Genomic DNA, 21,384 nt, shown 5'->3' with positions numbered 1-21,384 from the left:
AAGTTCTGGATGTGTTTCCAGAACTCTTCAGGAGCCATGTTTTGCTGCTCTCTACATAAAACAGGCTTCAGTGTTATTGATTTTGCAAAACGTTCACATCACTGATATTCGTATGGCCAGGCTCCATGGGATTGTGCCATTAAATAAAAAAAAACTGTCAAATCTTGTTTTATGTGGAGAGTTCCTGATATCTGCACATTCTGAATGTTTTTGGAGTGTGGGAGAAATTCCACACAAAAATAGAGAACCATTTATACTTGCTTGTCCTTGGTGAATTTTTTAAATCTGTGTCCCCATTGCCTCAAGGAGGAATATCATCCACTGTTCTTGCTGTGAGGTCACATTTGATGACTGGCTGCTGATGGCCTGTGAATCGTCCTATTAGCGTACATTAGTATCACTAGGTTCTCAGCCTAATTATTGCATATACCATATTTTACTTCTCAGTGCTGCTTCCTGTTATAGAATCAGATTATTATCACTCACATTAGTCCACATTCAGATCTGTCTTGAGGCTCTGCTCACATTTGCATGAAGGTTACCACATCTTATGGATATATGTTTCTAACAAATGTCATTGCATTTAAAGAGCATTTACTGTTGAAAAAAAGTTGTATAATCTGCATTATTCCCTTTGCATTATTTCTCTAAACGCACATTTTTTCCTTTGCAATGACCCGCATCAGCAGGATGACTGTATACATTAAAGGGATATTCCGATTGGAGTATGTTATTCCCTAACTACAGGATAGGGGATAACTAGCTGTTAGGTGGAGGTCCAACCGCTAGGACCTCCACTGATCCCAAGAATGTGAATCTGGTCAGCCCTCAAATGATTGGAGTGGAGGCGCATTTATTGCAATGAGAGTGCCAGAGAATGCTGAGCTCTTGAACTTGGTTAATTTTCAGCACTCTGATTGAAATGAATGGAGCTGCTGTGCTCCTGTGTACGACCTCTGGTCTATTCACTTGGGGACTGACTGGACTCCCGTTCTTGGGATCGGTGAGAGGGCTAGCAGTAAGACTCCCACCAATCAGCTAGTTATCTCCTATCACGTGGATGGGGTAACTTTTTTCAACTAGAATACCCCTTTATGTAAGAGCACGTACAGGCAAAGTGGCCTAAAACCCTCTAATAGTTGTGTAAGTTAGTAATGGTTAATTGTGTGAAGGTGTGTTTCCAATTAAGTGAAGTTAGGAAGCATATTTGCAATGGCAGGTAAGCAACGTTCCAGGGGAGGTCCAGGTGAGTAACGTAAAAGAGTGGTAGTGTATGTTTGTCAAAGCACGCATTGTGGTCGCTCGCCGGGGAATGACCTTGCAGCTGGGGCTGGCTGCCTGCGTGCGTGCACGTGCGGACGCTGTATGCTTTTTCCATTAATCATTAGTGGGCTCCCAGGACATGCAGCCCATCCACCTGTGCAGCCAATCAGGTACAGGGGGTGTGACCCCCTGTCAATCTTGACTCCACCAAGAATTCCTGGTGGCGTCAAGATACACTAATACCGACGGATACGACCATCCATGGGATTCCACTGTGCTCTGACCTATCAAAAGCCTTTCCTCCCCTCTCACAGCATGGGTCTCACACAATGCCTGTGGAACAGAGACTGCAGCATCTCCCTCCCCTCTGTCTTGTGTCTGTAATTACAGGGTTATTGGAGTCCAGCTTTTTAGTGACTAAGGAGGCTGTAAAACATTTACAGAAAGCTAATAGCCAGAGAAATTATAAAAACTGGAGAACCCATATTTGGAAATTGAGTGCAAAATTTATTTTCTATTTTATGTTATTTCCTTTGGGAACGTCCACCTAATGTGCGCAGTGCTGGGGAGAAGAAGCTGCTTCTAGTGCGCCATTTCTTACTGGCTGGTCTGAAAAGTAGCAAGGATCACTCCATTGTCTGTGCGCTCATGGGACTTAGCATGTGTGAGCATCAGGACTGGGCACTAGGTGGACGCTCTAAGAGGGAATCAAAAGAACAGCAGGGGGCACCATAATAAGTATGTAAGCCACATATACACATAATATAGAGAAACATGCTAGTGTGAACAACATGCTATATTGTTTTTTTATGTCTTCACAGGACTGTTGCTGCCACAAACATGAATGAGACAAGCAGTCGCTCCCATGCTGTGTTCAACATAATCTTCACCCAACGCAGACATGACGCTGACACCCAGAACAGCACAGAGAAGGTGAGAGCGCTCTTACTCTGCATATGAAAAAATGGAGAATGTCAGCGCCACATCATTTATGGGTTAATACAGTATATATCAAAGAGAATACAAAACCTATAGCATTGAATATTGGGGCTTTTATGCCCCACACCCCCTTAGATAAATACATTCTATCTTAGAATTCCCAGTCGTCATAAACAGCAATAATATATTTAAATTAAATTTGGATGTAGGGTGTGCACATATTCTGTAGCCGAGGCGCACAGTCTGCTAATTGCTAGTAGATAAAAGCAATTTGATTGTAAATGGCTGCATGGTATTGCAGGTTTGCAGGATCCATAGTTACATTACTGCCCTCAAGGGTTTTTCTGGGCATTTACCATTCTATCCTCAGAATAGGTCATCAATAGTTGAATGTCAGGTGTCTGCCACTTGGGATCTCCGCTGATCAGCTGATCCTCCAACCGGCCGTCCATGCAGCAGGGATCAATGTCACCATCAATGAGAGTAAAGCCTTCCATCTCACTTCTGGTCCTGATGACTGATTACAACACCTGGCCCAACAGCATTGACAATGGCCCAAAGGATCAACTGATCGGCAGGGATCCCGAGCGACGGACCCCGGCTAATCAACTATTGATGACCTCTCCTGAGGAAAGGTCATCAGTAGTAAATGCCTAGAGACTTTAACTTGAAGTCTCTGTAGATAGGATTTGTAGTGAGCGCCACCTGTCAAAATAAGTTCAACGTGCAAGCAGGTTTTAAATGCTTTAATGAAGCATGCTGCATTTGGAATCCAACAGAAAACTCCCTCCTTTTGCCTCCATATTTGAATCCGATGCAAGCAGAGGTACAAGAAGGCCAGCTTCACGCGGGCTATAAAATCACGCAAGACTTGTGCATTGCGAGACACACAAATCTTGCACGAATATGAATCCCATTCTTTAGAATGGGGTCATACATACGCATGAGCGATGTTTTGCCACATTGCCGCATGGCACTGTGATGCGATGTAGGAAACAAATCGTGGCATGTTCTATCTTCCTGCGTGCCCTCGCATCTCACCACCCACTGTGTTTAATAAGGCCGGCGGCAGTATCGCACCACATGCTTGGTGCACGCATTGCAAGGTCTCCCATGGAAAACAATGGGAGAAACTCTGCGATGTGCTGTCAGCTGTGGCGTAGGATTGCTACATCCCCAGAGAGATGCGAGGCTGTTTTGACATAAAAACGCCTAGCATCCCTCGGGAATTCACATGGTGGGGAGCGCGATATGGGGTCGTGATTCATTCGCCCGTGTGAAGTTAGCCTAAGGCTATCGGTACCTGATTCTAGCTCCATATAGGTTGATTTTTTTTTGTTTATTTTTTTCTGGAATTTTAATTACTTTAGAAAAAACTGATATTTTTGTTACAATTACAAAATAATTAACTGATAAAACAACTCATTTAAATACACATGAAGCTTCGGTAATACAGAAGTTTGAACTGTTTGCCAACGAATGCTAACAGAAAATGCTCTCTAAACCATTAGTTGGTGCATATAGGGAGGGGGTGCAGACAATAAAGTAGAATTTAGGGCAAATAAAAATGAGTGAGACAGAAAGCACAGAGCATAACAAATGGTTCACAGTGTTCTTTCACTATCACCATTTGATAGTAAAAATAAAGCATAAACTAATGTTATGCAGGTCAAATCACTTTAGACAGCGCAGACCAACTCCTGAGTTTAAAGGAAATGTGTAGTCAGAAAATGACCTATTATTTAAATCAAGATTTTATGTTAAAGATATTTTTTTAATTATGGGAGATATTTTGTTTCCAATTTTCTGTGTCACTATCCACAATAAAATATAATCCTGAAGCTTTGCAGTTTTCACATTGGCCATTGAGTTTTATAACTTGCTGACATTTCCTGTTCTGTAGAAAACACTTTTTAGTACTCATCATGGGTAGAAGATACAACTGGACTCAGGCCCTGGAGCTTCAGGGGGCCTATAAGGCCTCTCTTCCCCATACAATGAGACTAATACTATGAATGAAGCATTATAGTTTCAAGGCCCTATCACAAATGTTGCATTGCAGCCCTACAATATCAATATATGCCACAAACAGTCATTTCATTATAAGAACAGGCAGGATTGCAAAAAAAGGTAACATACACTCAAACACAAACACACACACACACACACACACACATATATATATATATATATATATATATATATATATATATATATATATATAAATCACAGGATAACACGGGATCTACCATTCACAATAGGTGATGGCCACAGCTCCCCCCGTTAGAATTACTTATACACAAGTCACACAGCATGCCTACAACACTCTGATGCGTATGTCAATGAGTCCCCTACAATCTATAGGTTCCTATGGACACCCATGGCATAAATGGCCATACCAAGTTCTACAGAGCAGGAACTCCATCCATGGTTCTCCATCTAAGGCCTCATATCCAAGTGGAAAATCAGGCCCGCCGCGGATTCCCCATGCAGAATCCCGCAGCGGGTCCCTCCTTTCCCAGGGACATGAGGCTAAAAAGAAGATTAAACTTACCTGTCCGGACGCTGCGGATCTTCCCTCCATCGCGGCCGGATCTTCTTTCTTCGGCCCAGCGGATGTGCTCGGCACGCCGGCAGCGTGCCGCGCACATGTGCCAGGCACTCCATTTTTTTTTAACTCCTGCTCTCCTGTGCCGGAGAGCAGAAATTCAGCTGAGGGTGTTCTGCGGATCCGGACGGCTTCCATAGGCTTCAATAGAAGCATGCGGGAGCCGTCCCCACGGGAGACCCGCACTAAAAATGGAGCATGCCGCGGGTGTTTTCCCCGCAGACGCAATCCGCACCTCAGGGGAAAATGACACTACCTGCGGGTGCCCAATGCATCCCTATGGGGCGCGGATCACGCTGTGGGAAAAACGCTGCAGATTTTAAATCACATTTTCCCCGTGGACATGCGGTCTAATAGGACATGTTGACAGAGGTTGTTATAAGAAAAACTCTTAAACCATTTTTTGGTATCATCTCAATCTCCATGTCTTAATGTTCTTCTCTTGTCCCTCTTGGCTCATTCAATCTTTATCTATCTTCTCCCAAATCTATGTCAGCTTCCATCTCTCCATATGATGACACTTATCAGCCTCCTTTTCTCCATGTTCCTGTCTCAGTACGCTGTATTCTTGCCTCCCTACACTGATCGCCCATCTTTTTGCATGTCTCTTGGCTCCCTTTAGTGATTTACTCCTATTGTCACGTATGATCCAGTTATTTCCCTCTAGATCCACTCCCCATCCTGTTCTTATTTGACATATGTCTTTTATTTTGTCTTCCCATCTTCTTCTGCTTGAAGCCTAAATTATAATATTATGCAGAACTCTCGGGTCAAACGCTTCATCTATCATTTTTACAAACCTGCATAACTCTTCTGAAGCCTGTTCTTCTTATGTTCCTTAATATGTGAAGATGGTAGCAAATGCAGTTGAACTTATACAGACCAATATTACATTTGTAGTCATCGGATATCATTAGGATGGCAGCATTAGTGCTGTAGTGTCTAGGGTGGCCATTTGGAAGACTATGATACACAAATAATTATGTTTGATTTGTTCACTGTCAGAAGGAGCTTCTTATAGGATGCAAATTGTTTTCTGCTAATATCAATTGAAGAAATCATATTCTTCTCCCCCCATAGGTTAGCAAAATCAGTCTTGTGGACCTTGCAGGAAGTGAAAGGGCAGATTCTACTGGAGCCAAAGGAACAAGATTAAAGGTGAGACTCTTAAAGGGGTTGTCCAGAGTTAGAAAAACATGGCTGCTTTCTTCCAAACACAGGGTTGTTTTTGGTATTGTGGCTCAGCTCCCATTCACTCCAATGGAGCTGCAATACCAAACACAACCCTACGGACAAGGATGGCACTATGTTTGGAAGAAAACAGACATATTTTTCTAACCCTGGACAACTCCTTTAATATGCTTCATGTTGATTGAAAAATCTTCCAATATAAGTTACAACGTAAAAGAGTTTTGGTTGAAATGGTATGTCTAAGAGACCTTGTAAAATTGAGACATCTCATCCGATAGTGTTCCATAAACGTTACTATAAGTGTAATTTCATGCTATATGATTCACATTGTTAAAATACATCGGTATGGCTATCACTTACAATGGATTTTATCATATAGAATTATTATTCTCTGTGCCTACAATACATCTAAGACTCCTGGGTCTGTCCTCTTTTGCAGTTTAAGTAAAACCCTTTTAAGACAAGCACCCAAAATTGCAAATAAAAATGGTGTTCTGTCCTTCATGGGATAAAAAAGTATTTAATCCATCAAAGAAAAACCAGGAGTGGTCTTACTTAAAAAATACCATAAATATTAAGGGTGCATTTACACTGCAAAGATGATCGCTCAAAAGATGGCTTTTAAGCGATCATTTTGCCTAAACTACTACTTGGTACTAATGCCTATTAGTACCAAGTAGCAGTGTGTGAGCCACCAGGAGCTGTATTCAGAGAACAGACCACCCGCTGTTTCCGGATTACATTCCCTTTGATCTGCTGGTGGGGCTGACAGCTGAGAACAGCTGATACAATGTTGTCAGCTGTTCTCAGCTCTCGACTGGGTAGAACACAGCATGTGGTCCTGCTTATCTTCTGTTCTGTGGAATGATGGTTTTCAAGCAGAACTGAAAACCATCGTTCAGCAGAAAAGTGAAAGATGGGCACATTTACACCCAACGATTATTGCGAAAAATACGGCTTTTGAGCAAATTTTGAGTGATAATCATTTTGTCCAAATGGGCCTCAAAGTAAATATTGGCCAAACACACTGATATCTAATATGCATGAGAATCTCCTGACTCTCCAGCAATGGCAGATGTCAGAGGAAAGAAGGATTGGTCATGTTACATTTTAGAAGGGTTTGGCGGTGGCTTATGCTTTTCTTTCTCTCTCCATTTATGCTTATGATTTTACTGCAGCCAGGCTCAATCTAGCCCAACAGGGAGCATGTAAATCCCCTGGTAGACCCCTAAAGAAAGAAGTGAGCCTCACTACAATTAATCAAAACACCTTGCTGCATCGCCAGCATTCCCCAGAAGTGCTGCACACATATAGTAAACAGTAAATTAAAGAAATTGCACCACTCCACAAATTCCTGTGACTAGAAATTACATATTCAGTCATGTCAGTGCAATGCCCTTGGGCCCTCTTCAACATCTCAAGCAGTATAGTAATGCGATACAGGACATTACAAACTATATATATATATATATATATATACATATATAGTGTTGCGATTAGCCATTTATATTGTGTAGGATGGTTTCACACGGACGAGAAAATCACGCGATTTTTGCACGATTTTCACCTGATGCGTTAGTCAGTAAAAAAAGCAATTTAGGAAACCAATGATTTACAATGGTTTCCTTCCCATCAGCGATCTTTTCACTGACACGATGTTGAGAGCTAAAAAAATTGCAGCACGCTCTATCCTACTGCGATGTGCGATTTTTATTTTTTTATCTCCCATTTTTCCCTAGGGAGCCTGCATTTTGTCGCATCGCAACGCAACAAACATGCATTGTGATGCGATTTTAACATTAGAAAATCTAATTCACTTTTGCGCAAAAAAAGCACGATTTTATCGCGCGCAGCAGCAATGCAATGTGAGATTATTCTCTAAAAAAAAGCATCGCTGACGCTCAAAAATGGCAGTGAACAAAGACGCGATTTTTGCCGCGATTTTCTCGCGAACTCCCATGTGAAACTAGCCTGCCAGTGATGAAATCACGTTCAAAGAGTGCAAGAAATATGTAAATTGCATACTACACATATATCAAAAAACATCTGAACAGACACCATGATACAAAATAATAATGTATTTGTAAATAATAAAATGTATGATAAGGTAATAAAGAATATATATTACCAAAGGTATGGTTAAAAAAGGGGAGAAAACAGATCAACTTACCAACAGTTGCAACTTCAGAAGGTGTGATAATAATATAAAAAGTAAAGTTCACACTGGAGCTTCTGCAGATCATAATAGCATCATGGAAAACATCCAAAAAGACTTCCAGCACCAAAATAAAATGATCTTCACTACTGAAAAATAGGTTAAAAACACATGGGAGCGCCATCAATAAAATCCCCTACAGCCGACATGTTTCAGACCTCCACAGGTCTTTGTTCATGGCTAAAGTGCACAGAATTAGAGGCTGGATTAATGAAAGTTGCACACAGCAGAAAGAACTCCCACCCCATGTCACAGGGGATGATTAATCTGCTGCACAAACATGCATATAATATGCAACTAATAAATGTATAGTAAATCTCAGTTATAGCCATGTCCCTTAGGGAACTTAGATTCAAGCCTCACAATCCAGTAGGCTTCAAGAACAAATAACTGTGACAATTGGAGACTCAGTGTTTCCATTATGAACTTCTAAATAGTGTCTAGAAACCCTTGAAAGGGAACATTTAGGCATCATGCAGTCACAAGATGATACAACTACTGTATATGCTCTGCTACTCTAATTTCAAGTTTGCAAGATGTATAACCAATATAGTGTAGAGAACAAGATAGTCATTCGATACATTAAATTACATATGAAATATTGCAACAGATGAATGACTAGTCTTAAAAATGCAAATAAGGGAAATGGAAAGATACCTCTGCAGCGCCACCTATTGGAAGTTATTGTTCCATCTCCCTTATTTGCATATTACCCAGAGGAGCATGAATGGCCTTATAAGTCTCCTCACTCTCCCTAAGGTAAAAAGATAGTGTTCCTGACCTTATTCTTAAAAGTGTTGTTTGAGCAGATTTAAAGCACTTCCAAAGCAAAGCTTTTACACATTGCACATTTACTTTCACCACATTTATAACAACCTTCGAGTTAAAGCTAACTATTATGTGTGTATTCATGTCAGTAGGAGTATAGTTTCTCCTTAAGGAGAGGATCTAAAAGGTGTGTAAGAAGACTTAGAAGGTCAACCATGCTGCTCTGGGAAATATGCAATATGGGAAGATGGAACGATACCTCTGCAGCACCACCTAATAGAAGGCAGCATACCTGCAAGTCGGTGTAAGGGCTTCCGCACACTTGTGTTTTTATTAACACTGGGGTTTTTGTTAACGTGATTGTCAATGGGACTTTCTAATGTTAAAAACGCAACGCACCAAAAACACAAGTTGCATTGCATTTTTAACATTAGAAATTCCCATTGACAATTGCGTTAAAAAAATGCAGCGTTAAAAAACGCAAGTGTGTGGGAGCCCTTAGACTTTTTAAACAAGCTTTGTAGAAGTGACTGGGAATTGTAAGCCAAAGCCAGAATCCATATACGGATAGCTGTTTCAGGGTGATTGCCCCTCATCAGTGTGCAGCAGGTTTCTGGCTTGGCTGCATACCTGCTGCACACTTATGAGGGGCAATCACCGCGAAACAGATGTCTGTGCATGGTTAGTCTGGCTTTGGCTCACAATTGCTAGGCATTAATAAAAGGCTTGTCTACATGTGCAGGAATGTGCAATAGGTGCTGCTGCAGAGGCACTGTTCCATCTTCCCATTTTCATTTTAGTATATATGATACATGACAGCTAATGACCCAAAATTGGACTATCCTTCGCCACAAAATAAACCCCATTTTGAAGAATTTCACCTAATGTCTCATCCAAATTAAGAATGGGAAGTTGATTTTTAACACTATCTATGACTTTTGTAAATGTCGTATATAAGAGTGTTGAGAAAGTAACACAGTCAGAGTTGTTTGTGGTACATCCAATGGTAGAAATATTATGATGTCCCTCCCTAGAATCAGTAGTATAGCAGGCTCTTTTTAAAATACCCTTTTTGTACCCCCTGCTTAGTATTCATAGTAATAGTATGACATTCCTTGGTACATTGAGATTCTAAAGAACAAGCCCTCTTGGCTTGAACACATTCCCCTATGGGAAGATTCGTAATGATATGCGAGGAATTAGTACACTGTGCATGTAATAACATGTACCTGACGAAGGTTTTCTGTACAGTTGCATAAAAATCATATCTGAATCTTGATTACCAATCAAAAGACTATCCAGGAAAGGAATCGAGTAAATGTGCACAAGGGAACTTCAAATTATTATCATTACTATCTAAATAAGCAACAACACTATTGAAAGATGCAATATTAGATTTCCGGATGAGGAAGAGGCTGTCTATGTACCTTCCATACCACAGGATGGACTTGCAGTAGGGATTATTGGAAGGATACCGATGATGCTAGTCCCACCTGGACATGTAAAAAATAGTTTGAACGAGTGAAAGTGTACGATAATCGTTTAGCCTCATTACTAAATGACGAACAGGAATTGTGCTTATGCAGGCATAAAAACCATTGTTGGCTCATTCACTTCTCGTCCAGTTTAAACACTGATCGTTCAGTGGTTCACATTCATTAGGAGCAGCGGCCATCTTTATTAAGGGTCGCTCATACTTGAATTATATCGGCTCATGCAATTAATAAGCAGAGCTTAATATAGTAGGAAATGACATTCCATCGGTCTTGAACTAAGTCAATATGTGCACATAAGAGTAAAATGATGTTCTTGTTTGTTTTGCCCCAGCAAATGGGTGGAGGCCAAGTTGTGGGTCTTTCCACCACTGTCACCTTACTCATACCTGCCAGGAATCACAACCAAAGTTTTTTCCGTATTGGTTCCTCACGAGAGATCTTTGTTGTTTTATTTATGTATGAAAAAAGTCTAAATTAAAGCTTATGAAAGCAGTCTAAAGGAGAACCTCTCTTTGTTTCCTCGGCAGTATAAGAAACGAAAGCTGCACTGTGATCGGTTGCTATGGCAACAAAGACAGCTTTTCTTTTAGGCAGCTTTCATATAATGCCAGGCTACTTTTCTCTGGCCCACCCTGTGTATAAGACATGGAGCAAATGTATAACAATTCACAAAAAGCCATCAGCCATCTTTAATATGGGAAAACTTGGAAAGTATTGGCTAGCCAATAAGAGTTATAGTCAAGAGCACCCTTAGTAACTGGGATATCCAAGACGATTCAGACATGCACACTATAAGTGCCTTTTTATTATTTGGCCATAAGGACACTCCAGTAACATTCCATATGTAGGTTCAGGATCGATGGGCCCATGAACCCGAAAGTAGGTCCTCCATTCAATTATTCAAAGTGCTCTGCTGGTGCTGCCACAAGTTTGGTTGAAAGTAAAGTAGACTATCCGATTTACTACATAGATGCATTATAGCAGGCGGAAATGATGTCTTATGTTGATACAACGGATCTCCTGTGATGTACCCCCTAGAGTTAATTCTTCTGAGCGGCCCCCTAGGCACCCTAGTCCAACACTGTCCGTAGCTCATAAAATTATCATAGGAATTAAGACACAAGGTTCTGCTGCTCTTTGGACGTCCGGTCAGGAGGAGACAACATCCCTTCTCCGAATTTGTGATTATGACATGTCCCACAATATATGTAACATTTTATTAACTCATGGTTCTTCTTTTTCTTCTTCTCCAATTAAAGGAAGGAGCAAACATTAATAAGTCTCTCACAACCTTGGGGAAAGTGATTTCTGCTCTTGCTGAAATGGTAAGTTTAACGTCCTAATAAGCAGGACATTGCAGGGGTCCTCCCCAGGCACTCTGGCTGCAGTTATGGGTTCCTTCTATATATGTGGATATACTTCTCAACCTCCTCTTTTATCAAGCCTCTGCCAGGATTCAAACTTGGCACCATGTCTAGTGGCGGTAAAAACCACTAACAGACTGCACTTGTATCTATGAGATACTCTACCTACCTAAAGAATCTCAAGAGTACTCTTCTTAACTGGCACAATGTGCAGGTATATAGCGATATATGTCCATATGCTACTATATTTGGGGGATACTATAACAGTTTTGGGGGGAAAAATTTGCATAATGGCAGAAAAAAATTGTGACAATTACATTTTTAATACACTTTATTACATTAATATGATCCCTTATTGTAGATTCACATTATAATGATCAATTCAGGGTATAAAATGCACAATCTTGCACATTGAACCTCGTATAACATTTTACTGCCCATTCAACCAGTTTATCCAATTCATCATTTAAGTAGGGACATAACTAAATGGCGTGCATTGATAGCAGTCACATCCAGGTCCTAGTGCCTGAAATGGGCTTACCACATATGTGAACATTAGTATTATCAATAGCAGCTGATGGATGGTAGGCCACTAACAGATTTTCCACTGGGGGCGAAGAGCTTGAAGTTACACCTCTACTTGTAGAGTTAAAACATTGCATACAGTATCTACAACACCACAGGACTTTTTGTGTCACTGTTGATTATGTTGAATGCGGATGAACTTAATATTCATGAAAATATCACATATAGATAGAAGATATAATACAGTATAATATTATCAGAAGACCGCTAGTTTTACAAGTTCTGTGTTACTAACTTTTATCTGATATCATCTCTCTCTTTTTTTCACAGGACTCTGGAAACAATAAGGTGGGATATTTATAATTTCATGTAGCAACAGAAAATCAATAGGTCGTGTGAACATGAAATACAGTGCATATTGCATTCTGTAAGCCAATATCAGCTTATTAGAAGGTAATCAGTATGTAATCAGTAGGCACATAACATACATTCAAGTGAAGCGTAGAATATTTTATAACACTTTATGCTATTAGAGCCCGATGTTTAGGGGTCCACACACTTATTCAAGCTTACATACATTAGGTCACCACGGTGACGTGAGAAGCAGGAAAAATACAGTGCTGCCATGTATGTAATATGTCATTTTCTATCTTCTGCAGAACAAGAAAAAGAAGAAGAACGACTTTATTCCATATCGAGATTCTGTACTCACATGGCTTCTGAGAGAGAACTTAGGTAATATATTTATTTACTGCCACCGACATATTCTGCTTTATTACAACACCCTTTAGAAATGTAGACTAATATACACAGGTGGATTGGTCATAGGCTCTACAGGGAGGAATCCCAGTAAGCCGGTCGGGTCATGGGCCAGTCTGGTCAGCCAGTGCTGCAGTGGGGAACCTTTTATTACAGAAGGCTTGGTAGCGTGGAGGTGGTGCTAGCGTCTATGTCATCGTCAAGTAGCTGTGACTCTCTTCTAATGTAAATGAGTTATCCAAAACAAAGCAACACAATCTGCTCTCTGTTGCGGTATCTAGTTATTGTCCTCTGTGCACCACTTGGTTCAGATGAATGAGTAGTTTATTTTCATAAGGCATACAACATTCAACATGGAGAAAAAAGCTTGACCAGCTTACATGTTTCAGCAAAAAGCCTTAACCCCTTAATGACATGGCCTATTTTGGCATTGAGGACCAAGCGATTTTTGGTATTTTTTTCATCTCCATTTTTCAAAAGCCATAACTTTTTTATTTTTCCGTCGACGCAGCCGTATAAGGGCTTTTTTTTGCGTGGCGAGCTGTAGTTCTTATTGGTACCATTTTTGGGTACATAGACTATATCGTAAAACTTTTATTATTTTTTTTATGATCGTAGGGAGAGAAAACGCATCAATTCTGCCATAGATTTTTGGGTTGTTTTTTTTTAAAGCGTTAATTATGCAGCATAAACGACACACTACATTTTTTTCTGCAGGCCGGTACGGTTACAACGATACCAAAATTCTTATTTTTTTTTTTAGGTTTTTCCACTTTTCCACAATAAAAACCCTGTTTTGGAAATTATTGTTTTTCTAAACTCACTGCATTCAAAGTCCTGTAACCTTTTTATTTTTCTATGTACGGAGCTCTCTGAGGGCTTATTTTTTGTGAGACGAGCTGTAGTTTTCATTGGTACCATTTTGGGGTATACATGTTTTTTTTATCACTTTTGTTGCGGTTTTTTGGGAGGCAAAATGCTAAAAATTAGCATTTTGCCTCATTTTTTTAAGCATTTTTTTAAACGCTTTTTGCCATGCAGGATAATAAGCACGTTCAATGTATTGTACGTGTCTTTATGGACGCGTCGATACCAAATATGTGGGATTTTTAGTTTTTTTTAAAAAAAAGTTTATGCTAATATGAGAAAAAGCATTAAAAAAAGTTTTTTTAACTTTTTTTTTAACATTTTTATTCTTTGTATTTTTTTTTCCTCTTTTTTTGCACAGTCTGTGTCCCTCTGAGGGACTTTTACTACAGCACTGATGATCGCTAGGATAAGGCATGGCAGGACTTCTCTCCTGTCATGCCTTATCGCTTACTATAGCGATCACAGGCTATGGCAAGACAGGACGCCGGTATCTGGCGTCCTGTTGCCATAGCAACCAGCTGGGCTCTTGCGATTTTATCACGAGAGCCGGCTGGAATCACAGAGGGAGCGTGCTCCCTCTGTGAACCCTTTCCCTGCCGTGATCTACTTAGATCGCGGCAGGGAAGGGGTTAACAGCTCTGGGGGGGGGGGGCGCATCTCCGATGCCCCCCTCTGTTGCAGCGGGATGCCAGCTACTAAAGACAGCCGGCTCCCGCTGCGGGATAGCGCGAGATCTGCTATGATCTCGCACTATCCCCATGACGTAAGGGTACGTCATTTTGCGGGAAGTACCCCACTCCCATGATGTACCCTTACGTCATGGGGAGGAAAGGGGTTAATCATAGGATATGATTACATTTCTACTCGTTCATCTAAATCCTCTAGTGCTGGAGAATTTTCTTCATACACCTACAACAAGGGGCCACATTTAAATTTTTGTCCAGGGTCATTTTAATTCCCAAGTACTAATGTACTTGGAATTCTTAGAAGACTAATAGGTTTAATTCTGATTCCTGAGGTTTTAAAGGAGTTTTGTTAAAGGGGTTTTCCCATTACTTAAAATTGCTGCACAGCCACGCTATACTTCCTGGTTGCTGCTGACCAGGACATGTGACTGCTGCAGCCAATAAAAGGTTACTGCTGTGGTCAGTGATTGGCTGCAGCAGTCACATATCCTGGTCAGTGGCAACCAGAAAGTACGGAGTGGCTGTGGAGCAATTTTAGGTCATGGAAAAAAAAACTTAATTTAGGAGGTTATTGTATATCTCTAGGTATGCAATCACTGGGGTCCAACTGTCCAATTGTCAGGACAGGAGCTTCGGAATCATGAGGCCACAACACTAGGCTCGATCACATCAGTGCTTGAGTCCCAAGAATTAAATTGGCTGGGTTACAGTTTTACACACTGCCAGCATATTCTACAGTGCTGTTCACAGATTGTCTTCACTTCGTACGATTAGGAAAAGTTGTCTAAGGGACTGTTTACACTAAATGATTTATCATTTGAATGAGTTTGCCTTGCGACCTGTTTATACAGGCAGATACATCCTTGGTTCATTCGAATGAGAAATCGAATTTATCGTTCGTCGCACGATCATTGGCTGCAGTTATTACTGAACAATTATTATTCATTTTTGCTCGTTTGAATGATTTTTTGAACAATACTGTTCCGTGTAAAAGGGCCTTAAGACAGCAAAGAAGAAGCCTAATTAACTATGTTCCTAACTAGAGATGAGCGAGCACCAAAATGCTCAGGTGCTCGTTACTCGGGATGAAATCTTCGCGATGCTCGAGGGTTCGTTTCGAATAACGAACCCCATTGAAGTCAATGGGCGACCCTAGCATTTTTGTATTTCGCCGATGCTCGCTAAGGTTTCCATTTGTGAAAATCTGGGCAATTCAAGAAAGTGATGGGAACGACACAGAAACGGATAGGGCAGGCGAGGGGCTACATGTTGGGCTGCATCTCAAGTTCCCAGGTCCCACTATTAAGCCACAATAGTGGCAAGAGTGGGCCCCCCCCCCCTCCCAACAATTTTTACTTCTGAAAAGCCCTCATTAGCAATGCATACCTTAGCTAAGCACCACACTACCTCCAACAAAGCACAATCACTGCCTGCATGACACTCCGCTGCCACTTCTCCTGGGTTACATGCTGACCAACCCCCCCCCCCCACGACCCAGTGTCCACAGCGCACACCAAACTGTCCCTGCGCAGCCTTCAGCTGCCCTCATGCCACACCACCCTCATATCTATTTATAAGTGCGTCTGCCATGAGGAGGAACCGCAGGCACACACTGCAGAGGGTTGGCATGGCTAGGCAGCGACCCTCTTTAAAAGGGGCGGGGCGATAGCCCACAATGCTGTACAGAAGCAATGAGAAATCCAATCCTGTGCCACCTCCATCTGGAGCTGCACACGTGGGCATAGCAATGGGGAACCTATGTGCCACAGACTATTCATTCTATCAAGGTGTCTGCATGCCCCAGTCAGACCGCGGTTTTTAATAAATAGTCACAGGCAGGTACAACTCCGCAATGGGAATTCCGTGTGCACCCACAGCATGGGTGGCTCCCTGGAACCCACCGGCAGTACATAAATATATCCCATTGCATTGCCCATCACAGCTGAGGTAATGTCACGTTAAATGCAGGTGGGCTTCGGCCCACACTGCATGCCCTAGTCAGACTGGGGTTCTTTAGAAGTAGACACATGCAGTTACAACTCCCTGTGGACCCACAGCATGGGTGGCTCCCTGGAACCCACCGGCGGTACATAAATATATCCCATTGCATTGCCCATCACAGCTGAGGTAATGTCATGTTAAATGCAGGTGGGCTTCGGCCCACACTGCATGCCCCAGTCAGAGTGGGGTTCTTTAGAAGTGGACACATGCAGTTACAACTCCGTGTGGACCGACAGCATGGGTGGGTGCCAGGAAGCCACCGGCGGTACATAAATATATCCCATTGCATTGCCCTTCACAGCTGAGGTAATGTCATGTTAAATGCAGGTGGGCTTCGGCCCACACTGCATGCCCCAGTCAGACTGGGGTTCTTTAGAAGTAGACACATGCAGTTACAACTCCCTGTGGACCCACAGCATGGGTGCCTCCCTGGAACCCACCGGCGGTACATAAATATATCCCATTGCAGTGCCCAGCACAGCTGATGTAACGTCAGCTTTAATGCAGGTGGGTAAACAATTAATTGGATTACACTGTAGGCGAGGGCCCCAAAAAATTGGTGTACCAACAGTACTAATGTACCTCAGAAAAATTGCCCATGCCCAACCAAGAGGGCAGGTGAAACCCATTAATCGCTTTGGTTAATGTGGCTTAATTTGTAACTAGGCCTGGAGGCAGCCCAGTTAAAATAAAAATTGGTTCAGGTGCAAGTTTCAACGCTTTAATGAGCATTGAAACGTATAAAAATTATTTACAAAAATTATATGACTGAGCCTTGTGGGCCTAAGAAAAATTGCCCGTTCGGCGTGATTACGTGAGGTTTCAGGAGGAGGAGCAGGAGGAGGAGGAGGAATATTATACACAGATTGATGAAGCTAAAAGGTCCCCGTTTTTGATGGTGATAGAGAACGATGCTTCCATCCGCGGGTGCAGCCTACGTATTGTTTAGGTATCGCTGCTGTCCGCTGGTGGAGAAGAAAAGTCTGGGGAAATCCAGGCTTTGTTCATCTTTATGAGTGTAAGCCTGTCGGCACTGTCGGTTGACAGGCGGGTACGCTTATCCGTGATGATTCCCCCAGCCGCACTAAACACCCTCTCTGACAAGACGCTAGCCGCAGGACAAGCAAGCACCTCCAGGGCATAGAGCGCGAGTTCAGGCCACGTGTCCAGCTTCGACACCCAGTAGTTGTAGGGGGCAGAGGCGTCACGGAGGACGGTCGTGCGATCGGCTACGTACTCCCTCACCATCCTTTTACAGTGCTCCCGCCGACTCAGCCTTGACTGGGGAGCGGTGACACAGTCTTGCTGGGGAGCCAGAAAGCTGTCAAAGGCCTTAGAGAGTGTTCCCCTGCCTGTGCTGTACATGCTGCCTGATCTCCGCGCCTCCCCTGCTACCTGGCCCTCGGAACTGCGCCTTCTGCCACTAGCGCTGTCGGATGGGAATTTTACCATCAGCTTGTCCGCCAGGGTCCTGTGGTATAGCATCACTCTCGAACCCCTTTCCTCTTCGGGTATGAGAGTGGAAAGGTTCTCCTTATACCGTGGGTCGAGCAGTGTGTACACCCAGTAATCCGTAGTGGCCAGAATGCGTGTAACGCGAGGGTCAAGAGAAAGGCATCCTAACATGAAGTCAGCCATGTGTGCCAGGGTACCTGTACACAACACATGGCTGTCCTCACTAGGAAGATCACTTTCAGGATCCTCCTCCTCCTCAGGCCATACACGCTGAAAGGATGACAGGCAAGCAGCATGGGTACCCTCAGCAGTGGGCCAAGCTGTCTCTTCCCCCTCCTCCTCATGCTCCTCCACCACCTCCTCCTCCTCCTCAACGCGCTGAGATATAGACAGGAGGGTGCTCTGACTATTCAGCGACATACTGTCTTCCCCCGCCTCCGTTTCCGAGCGCAAAGCGTCTGCCTTTATGCTTTGCAGGGAACTTCTCAAGAGGCATAGCAGAGGAATGGTGACGCTAATGATTGCAGCATCGCCGCTCACCATCTGGGTAGACTCCTCAAAGTTTCCAAGGACCTGGCAGATGTCTGCCAACCAGGCCCACTCTTCTGTAAAGAATTGAGGAGGCTGACTCCCACTGCGCCGCCCATGTTGGAGTTGGTATTCCACTATAGCTCTACGCTGCTCATAGAGCCTGGCCAACATGTGGAGCGTAGAGTTCCACCGTGTGGGCACGTCGCACAGCAGTCGGTGCACTGGCAGATTAAACCGATGTTGCAGGGTGCGCAGGGTGGCAGCGTCCAGGTCTGACAAGCGTGGGTAGCTTTTCAGAAAGCGCTGAACCAAATTAAAGACGTGGGCCAGGCATGGCACGTGCGTGAGGCTGCCGAGCTGCAGAGCCGCCACCAGGTTACGGCCGTTGTCACACACGACCATGCCCGGTTGGAGGCTCAGCGGCGCAAGCCAGCGGTCGGTCTGCTCTGTCAGACCCTGCAGCAGTTTGTGGGCCATGTGCCTCTTCTCTCCTAAGCTGAGTAGTTTCAGCACGGCCTGCTGACGCTTGCCCACCGCTGTGCTGCCACGCCGCGCGACACCGACTGCTGGCGACGTGCCGCTGCTGACACATCTTGATTGCGAGACAGAGGTTGCGTAGGAGGAGGAGGAGGATGGTTTAGTGGAGGAAGCATACACCACCGCAGATACCACCACCGAGCTGGGGCCCGCAATTCTGGGGGTGGGTAGGACGTGAGCGGTCCCAGGCTCTGACTCTGTCCCAGCCTCCACTAAATTCACCCAATGTGCCGTCAGGGAGATATAGTGGCCCTGCCCGCCTGTGCTTGTCCACGTGTCCATTGTTAAGTGGACCTTGGCAGTAACCGCGTTGGTGAGGGCGCGTACAATGTTGCGGTAGACGTGGTTGTGCAGGTCTGGGACGGCACATCAGGAAAAGTAGTGGCGACTGGGAACCGAGTAGCGCGGGGCCGCCGCCGCCATCATGCTTTTGAAAGCCTCCGTTTCCACAAGCCTATACGGCAGCATCTCCAGGCTGATCAATTTGGCTATGTGCACGTTTAACGCTTGAGCGTGCGGGTGCGTGGCGGCGTACTTGCGCTTGCGCTCAAACACTTGCGCTAGCGACGGCTGGACGGTGCGCTGAGAGACATTGGTGGATGGGGCCGAGGACAGTGGAGGTGAGGATGTGGGTGCAGGCCAGGAGACGGTAGTGCCTGTGTCGTGAGAGGGGGGTTGGATCTCAGTGGCAGGTTGGGGCACAGGGGGATAGGCAGTGGTGCAAAGCGGAGGCGGTGAACGGCCTTCGTCCCACCTTGTGGGGTGCTTGGCCATCATATGTCTGCGCATGCTGGTGATGGTGAGGCTGGTGGTGGTGGCTCCCTGAGTGATCTTGGCGCGACAAAGGTTGCACACCACTGTTCGTCGGTCGTCTGCACTCTCAGTGAAAAACTGCCAGACCTTTGAGCACCTCGGCCTCTGCAGGGTGGCATGGCGCGAGGGGGCGCTTTGGGAAACAGTTGGTGGATTATTCGGTCTGGCCCTGCCTCTACCCCTGGCCACCGCACTGGCTCTTCCAACTTGCCCTGCTGCTGCACTTGCCTCCCCCTCTGAAGACCTGTCCTCAGTAGGCGTAGCAAACCAGGTGGGGTCAGTCACCTCATCGTCCTGCTGCTCTTCCTCCGAATCCTCTGTGCGCTCCTCCCTCGGACTTACTCCAATTACTACTACCTGAGTGATAGACAACTGTGTCTCATCGTCATCGTCCTCCTCACCCACTAAAAGCTCTTGAGACAGTTGCCGGAAGTCCCCAGCCTCATCCCCCGGACCCCGGGAACTTTCCAAAGGTTGGGCATCGGTCACGACAAACTCCTCCGGTCGAGAGGAACCATTGCTGCCCATTCTGGGCAGGGGCCCGGGAACAGTTCCTGGGAGTCTGCCTGCTCCTCAGAATGTGTCATTGTAATGGAGTGAGGAAGCTGGGAGGAAGGAGGAGCAGCAGCCAGAGGATTCAGAGTTGCAGCAGTGGACGGCGCAGAACTCTGGGTGGTCGATAGATTGCTGGATGCACTTTCTGCCATCCACCACAGGACCTTCTCACACAGCTCATTTTCTAATAAAGGTCTACCGCGTGGACCCATTAATTGTGAGATGAATGTGGGGATGCCAGAAACGTGCCTTTCTCCTAATCCCGCAGCAGTCGGCTGCGATACACCAGGATCAGGAGCTCGGCCTGTGCCCACACCCTGACTTGGGCCTCCGCGTCCTCGCCCGCGTCCACGTCCTCTAGGCCTACCCCTACACCTCAGCATGGTGTATTACCAGTAGTGCAGAAACAGAACGCTGTAATTAAATGTGCCGCTTATTGGCCTGTGGTTGGAGGCTGACTTCGTTTACGAAACGCACAGCAGAGTCAGGAAAGAATTTTGCGCAAGCCCGCTGTAACACTTAGCTGGCTGCGTATTAATTAGGACTACTACCCCCAGCAGAGACGCAGTACAGTCAGGACGGTCACAGGCAGCCCAAATATATTTTTTTGTCCCAAATTTTTTTGGAAAAGCCCACTGCCTATATAGACAGTATATGTCTTTCACGTTTTTCACTGTCCCTGCCTCAGCACTACTGGCCCTATACTATGTAAAATTACTGCAGACTGAGGACGCAATGCTCTGCACGGCCGATATACAAAAAAAAAAAATGTGCAGCACTGCTAAAAGCAGCCTCAACAGTACTGCAC

General features: G+C 44.3%; 2 protein-coding genes across 6 annotated transcripts in view; one reads left to right on the top strand and one right to left on the bottom strand.

Annotated features, from left to right (window-relative positions):
- Positions 1 to 8,389, bottom strand: part of LOC136624404 (allantoinase, mitochondrial-like) — a 150,822-nt gene extending 142,433 nt beyond the window's left edge. The window contains exon 1 of the mRNA XM_066598384.1: positions 8,172 to 8,389. Within this exon, the coding sequence (XP_066454481.1) occupies positions 8,172 to 8,340 (169 nt within the window). The 5' untranslated portion in view covers positions 8,341 to 8,389. The remainder of the gene's footprint in view (positions 1 to 8,171) is intronic.
- Positions 1 to 21,384, top strand: part of KIF1A (kinesin family member 1A) — a 180,408-nt gene that overhangs the window by 77,624 nt on the left and 81,400 nt on the right. For all 5 annotated transcript variants that reach the window (XM_066598374.1, XM_066598366.1, XM_066598357.1 and 2 more), the window contains exons 7-11: positions 2,085 to 2,196; positions 5,891 to 5,968; positions 11,740 to 11,805; positions 12,700 to 12,717; positions 13,029 to 13,104. In XM_066598374.1, coding sequence (XP_066454471.1) covers positions 2,085 to 2,196; positions 5,891 to 5,968; positions 11,740 to 11,805; positions 12,700 to 12,717; positions 13,029 to 13,104 — 350 coding nt within the window. The remainder of the gene's footprint in view (positions 1 to 2,084; positions 2,197 to 5,890; positions 5,969 to 11,739; positions 11,806 to 12,699; positions 12,718 to 13,028; positions 13,105 to 21,384) is intronic.

The sequence above is a fragment of the Eleutherodactylus coqui genome, chromosome 1 (assembly GCF_035609145.1).
Source record: "Eleutherodactylus coqui strain aEleCoq1 chromosome 1, aEleCoq1.hap1, whole genome shotgun sequence".
Lineage (NCBI taxonomy): Eukaryota > Metazoa > Chordata > Amphibia > Anura > Eleutherodactylidae > Eleutherodactylus > Eleutherodactylus coqui.
The sequence above is the reverse complement of the archived record's forward strand: the minus strand, read 5'-3'. Positions and strand labels throughout refer to the sequence as shown.